Source organism: Sceloporus undulatus, chromosome 6, assembly GCF_019175285.1.
Source record: "Sceloporus undulatus isolate JIND9_A2432 ecotype Alabama chromosome 6, SceUnd_v1.1, whole genome shotgun sequence".
NCBI lineage: Eukaryota > Metazoa > Chordata > Lepidosauria > Squamata > Phrynosomatidae > Sceloporus > Sceloporus undulatus.
Genome location: NC_056527.1, coordinates 130,653,945 through 130,660,133, shown reverse-complemented (window position 1 = coordinate 130,660,133; position 6,189 = coordinate 130,653,945). Strand labels below are relative to the sequence as shown.

The following is a 6,189-nucleotide window of genomic DNA, read 5'->3' as shown; positions in this document are numbered from 1 at the left end:
ATATATATATATATATATATAATTCTACACTTTAAATACAAGAATGCATTTTGACTACCTCTATTTAGCAATAGCAAGTACATTTCTGTACCTCTTACCAGTGCATTTAAACACTCCCTAAGCAATTTACAATGCATAACCTAATTGCCTCCACCAAGCGGGGTGTTTTAGCGACCTATGGAAGGATGCCAGGCTGAGTGGACCCTGAGCCCCTGGCTGGGGTTAAACCCCTAACCTTGTGGTTTGTGAGTGAGTGGCTGTAGTATAGGCATTTAACCACTGTGCCACCAGGACTCCTTAGCCATTAGACCAGGCTGAAAAGCTGTAAGGAAGCTGGTGCCTCTTCTCAAATGTTATAACCCTGAACTGTAAGTTTTGACTTGTCCTTGTCTGAAATATGCATGTTTCACTGTGTAACTTATTCATTTATTTACTTGTAGAAGACTCCTGTTTGAAACAATGGCTCTGGGAACCAGTTCTATCAGTGCTGAAAGCTCGAGATCAGAGAAACTCCTTAGTCTAATCTGGGGTAAAAAAAAAACTCAAACTCAAAATGATGTCAGCAAAGTAACTGGGAAAGTTATTTTTTACACTGCGGGTAAAATGCCTGTGTCCAGGCTGAGTTGGGGATTCAGGCAGTTGTACTAGATTAAGAACTTCTGAGCGAGAGAGAAAGATGGTCAGATGGCGTTCTCACATCTGCTTTAATTTATATGTAGGATGTCACCTAAACAGCAAGAATCGATCCTTCACATTCAATGTCTCAGAAGAGTGGTCATATGAGCAGCAATTAGCTCTGAGGACGGTATGTAACCTCCTAGCCTTTTCTGCCAAGATGATCACTGGCCAGGGGATAATATGAAGTATAAAGCATGGGACCATTGTGCTGGGCACACTCTGGGCCTTGTTATCTGTGCTGGGAGGGGTGATGTTTGTCTTGCTGTGGAGAAACTGTTCACAGTTTTCTTGTTATGGACAGATCACTATCTGGGTAAACACTCAGACTCTGCAGGGGTGAGACTTGAGTAAGATCAGAATTGTTGTCCAATGAATAGTTAGAGGGTTGTAAAACCAGAACTTTATTGAAGACAGTAGCCAGAACCAAATCACATCACTTTTAAGTCAAATCTAAGGGCCTGAACAGAAAGGCCAAAGTAAAGCTGGTTCGAGTCACTTTGGAGGTATGCTGTTTGAATGATGCATGCATCCTAAGAGGCCAGAAGCCGTGCCAAAGTGCAGCTTTAGTGCAGCTTCTGGCTTCTTAAGATGTGTGTCATTTAAACAGTATACCTTCGAAGTGATCCAAAGCAGCTTTATTTTGGCCTATATGTATGGGCCCTAAGTTCCCAGCCCTCAAACACTAACTTAAACTCACCAAAACCCTCTGTTCCACCCCTTGGTCAAGGCGCAAATATTCACCCTTCCAGCCCATTTCCAAGGCAACTTCTCCCTTTTCTCAGCCGCCCATTTCCCACCTCCCTTTTCAACCCTAAGATGGTGCACATCGTCTCTGTTCCCCATGAAAATGCAGGTTCACACCTTGCGGGTACTCCTGGATTTAGCTTTACACCTGGAGATCCAGGTTTCTGCAGTGACCAGGAGTGCTTTTGCACATCTAAAGCTTGCATGCCAACTGTACCCATTCCTTGAGATGCCAGATATGGCCATGGTGGCACATAATTTAGTTATGTCCCATTTGGACTACTGTAAAATGCTCTATTTGGGGTACTGTTCTTTTAAATTATAAGCTACTCTGAGTCCCAGTTATGGGGGCAAAAACAGGACACTACTACTATACAACTGCTACTAGTAGAATCCATGTTAATAGTTAAAATGCAAGTAGTTCTTGGGCAAATGACAGAAATGCCATGAGTTCTACCAACTGATCTCACCTTAGCCCTGTGTTAAGAAATGCTGGTCTTGATAAGACATTGAGCCTGTGATGGCTTTGACATTTTCTTCAAAGATCTGCCTAGGGGAAAATGCCAAGGATGAATTCAATGTTGTGGAGATTATACCTCCGAAGGATAGCAAGGACAGTACTCCAGTGCGCATAGCAACCTTGAAACTTTCTGTGCTTCCAATGGTAAGTGGCTTGTTTGGTGGATTATACTGATTTCTGATCCAAGAACCTTTTAGCTAGTTCCTCCATACTATTTGAATTTCTCAAAATATCTGACAGGACATTCTGAACTAGATGGAGCCTTACTCGCATTTGGCAAGGCCAGAGTATGAGATCTAAGACCATAGCAACCTATATCCCAAATCTTTCATTGGCCGCATTCATGTGTCCCAATAAGTCAGAACTGATGAGAACGGTTTGTTGGGGTGGCAATGATGGTGGCATATTATTAATGAGGACGTAGGCTGATGGACACTTCTTGACTTCTCTGCTTGGCTCTTCCTATTAGAGTGACTGACTAAACAAAGTGGGGAACCTCAGCCATGGGATTTTTTTATGGTTAACTTGTAAATCAGATTTTCCAGCTTGTTCCCCTCCTAAAATGCTAGGATCATCATCCAGGATTTGTTCTTGGCTTATGCCTCTTGCTTGATAGTAAAGAAACCAGAGGTTTAAGTTTGGGGGAAATGGTATGGAAATTATGGACAGGGCTTTCTTTCCAGGCTTGTTCTCTGTTTCTATAGGCAAGTATGGAGCCAAATGCTGAGTAATAATTTTCAGCAATTGTGGCCTACCAGGATGTATGAGTTTAACAGTGAACTGTGTCATGATGCATGTCTTAAGAGTATGTTCTTGATTTACCTTCCAGGCTACCATAGCAGGGCTTGATTTGACTCCTCCTGTGACGTTTAGGCTAAAATCAGGATCTGGACCAGTCTATCTTGCTGGACAACATATAATAGGTAAAACCCAAGGAACAGGATTCTGATAAGACAAGCCAAAGTTGATCTTAGGAACTGTTAAGCATGGCATTTGACGAATCCCGTACATCAAGTCAAATGTGTTCTCGAGAAACACATTCCTAGACTTTCCCTCCAAATTAAATATATATATATATATATATATATATATATATATATATATATATTCATCTCCAACATAAAATTAACGTTTCCATATTGTCTTAAGGCTCTTCTATTCTTCACAGGCTTCTGATGAAAAGACTGTTCTTGTCATATGTCTGGCATTATTATAAAACATTGGCTATAATAAATTCATTAACAATTTCAGATGGGATGTAAGGTAGATCCAATGATGGGCTCATTCATTTTAGAGCAATCTTATGGAAAGAGCTTTAAGTAGCCTGACCCCTTACTCTGAAAACAGCTTCAGGTTGCTAGGAGAGGAAACCTTATCTCTCAAAGAAGGCAACCACTTGGCCTGATGATCATCCATCCCTACTGTTCTCAGGATGAATTAGAATAACTGGAAATGATGGCTCTGTGACAGATACTAACTTTAAGGGCAAAATTTTGTGCTGAATTGTTAATTAAAAATTCATTAAAATGCATTTAGGTAACATATATAATTAGCCCTCAGACAAACTCATTTCAAAGCTTGTGGTCGTTTATCTGTAGCTTGAAGTTTTAGTAGGTTTTGCTCTCACAGTTTCTTGGGGCTACTCTCTTTTGCAGCAGGATTGCAAGAGAATGGAGAGGAGGAAGAGGAAGAATTATCATCACAGGAAGATGAAGAGATGGAGAACTCTTCCAAGGAAGAGTCTCTTGTCAAACTTGCCAAAAAGCCATCTAATAAACGCACTTCTACAGCCAAAAAAGAGCAGGAGCAGCCTATTAAGGAGCAACCACAGGTAAGTCTACACTCATAGCTAGGAAGTTTGGAAGCTTAAAAGAATATATTGCACCGTATGTCCTGGGCTATGTTTTGGTAGTGTGACTGGACCTTTGGTTGGTGCTACTTGAAAAACAATGCAATCTTCTGGCTTCTCTGCCAATGTTAATATAAGTGGTAAATACCTTAATTTTTTTCATGCAGGGAAAAAGGACAAACGAAGTGAGGAAATCTGTTGCAAAGGGAGAACTGAGAATTTGACTTCTGGTGGAAGGTGAGGCAAAAGTAGCTTTCTTAAGGAAGAAGGAAACTTGGGACTTACTGCACAAACACAGGACTCACTCTAAACCAAGATGAGTTAGACTAGGCCTGGAGATTCTTAGGCTCTCTGTAGGTTGGTGGGCACCAGTAGTACCCATCAGTACCCAGCAGTAATGAGGTCTCCCCAAAACAGTAGTTGATTAACTAACCCTATTCTGCAAAGGGAGCAGAAGGAGAGCTGTGTCTAGGGAGGACATCCTTGACTAGGTGTGTTTTCAGGATGGAGGCTTTCAAGCTCAGTCCCTGCACAAGAAGCAGAAGGAAAGCTGGGAGGACATCCTTGCCTGGGTATGTTTTTAGGCTTGGGATGGATAGTGACAGAGTTTTTTGCAGTCATCTGCAACATCTGTGCCATGTTTGTTTGTTTTTTGCAGGGGGATGTAGCTGGCTGTGCACATGCAGAAAGTGCATTTTTCCATTTTGCCTTCTTGCTGTAACAGCTTTGGTTTGTGCCTTTAGTATCTCACTTCTAAGAAATGCCCTTCTATCCTTAACTGCCTTTTCTTTCAGTATCCTTGTCCATGGAATTACAGCCAGTAATTCCCTAACTTTACAGAAATCAGCTCAACCTGCATATGATTTTATATAGCCTCAGAAGAAGGCCATAAGGGTATATATAGGCCAAAATAGGACATGCTTTTTTTAAAAGACCCCTCAATCTTTAGAGCCTGTTGAGATATGTCTATAGTTTATTTGTGGGCTTAAGTCCCGAACAGACAGACCAAAATAAAGCTACTTTGGGCCTCTTTGGAAGTGTGATGTTTAAATGATGCATGCGTCCTAAGAGGACAGAAGCCACACCAAAGTCACACTCCAGTTCTAAGGACTGGAGCGCAGCTTTGGTGCATGTGTCATTTAAACAGCATACCTCCAAAGTGACCAGAAGCATTTTGGCCTGTCTGTTTGGACCCTTAATTGAATGTTCCTCAGTTTTTATTTCTTTTGTTCTTCCTATAACATTCCCAAACCTTGGGACTCAGCTCTGAAAATTCCTAATTCTTATTTTTCATCTCTTGTAGAAACCAAAGGAGAAGAGTTAGATCTACTTAGTGCTGCTGAAAAAAGAATAAAATGCATGTGTTCATTAAGCTGAGTATGTTGAATTCATTCTAAATTTGGCTAGAACAACAAATCAAGGCAAGAAATCACAAACTGACATTTCATACTGGCTAGATCTGAACCTTGGAAATCCCTCTGAAGGAGAATATAGGTCAAGGGAGTGAGTCGCAATGGCTGGAGAAAGGGGTAAATGTAAAAGGTAAAGGTTTACTCTTGACATGAATTTTGTAGTGGTTGGAGCTCATCTCTGTTACTCCATTCTTTGGCTCCATTAAAACCTGAAGAGCTAGTGTTGTCTGAGGACTGATCCAATGGTCATGTGGTCAGCATGATTGCACAGAATGCTGTTTACCTTCCTACCGAAGTGGTACCTATCTATGTACTTGCATTTGCATGCTTTCGAACTGCTAGGTTGGCAGAAGCTGGGACTAGTGATGCGAGCTCACCCCATCATGCGGAACTTGGGCCTTGAACTGCCAACCTTCCAGTCATCAGAACTGGAATCTTAACCACGAAGCCACTGCATCCCTGGAGAAAGGGGATGTTTATTCAATTGGCCATGCTAGAGAGCAAGAGTCTCCTTTCTACACCCAAAATATGCCTTTGCCTAACTATGCTTCCCTGAGAATTGAGAATGACTCCAAAAACAACACAAGTAGCTTGTAGTTCAAAATAAAAGTTTATGAATGTCTTTAACCTATATATATGTATATATACACATAAAGGCTATATCCCAATCTAGCTAGTGAATAGTTCAGGTTGAGAAGAAATATTTATCTCACCATTTTTCCAAATAAAGTTGAGAAGGGAGGAAAATGGAAAACCAACAGTATGCTTGAAATTTTTGAGAGTGAGTGCCCATTTCATCCTAAAAGGGGACTGATCTAAATCACATGGTTAATCTGAATGAGAGAGCGAGGGGAGAGTTTGCATGCAGGAAATCCATATCTATCTATGGGGAGGGGAGAGAATGCAAAAATCTTCCAACACTTGAAGTAAAGCAGTTGATACTAAGATACTGGAACACCATCTTTAGATCCTTTTTAGGGATCTGG

At 41.1% G+C, this 6,189-nt stretch overlaps 1 protein-coding gene across 1 annotated transcript; it reads left to right on the top strand.

The window, feature by feature from the left end:
* The first annotated feature begins 459 nt into the window (after positions 1-459).
* LOC121932832 (nucleoplasmin-like) lies at positions 460-4,015 on the top strand. Its single transcript, XM_042471844.1, has 6 exons — positions 460-529; positions 720-805; positions 1,967-2,086; positions 2,772-2,865; positions 3,598-3,773; positions 3,959-4,015. Exons 1-6 carry the CDS (start codon positions 460-462, stop codon positions 4,013-4,015), a joined length of 603 nt encoding a protein of 200 aa, XP_042327778.1.
* Positions 4,016-6,189: the final 2,174 nt, after the last annotated feature.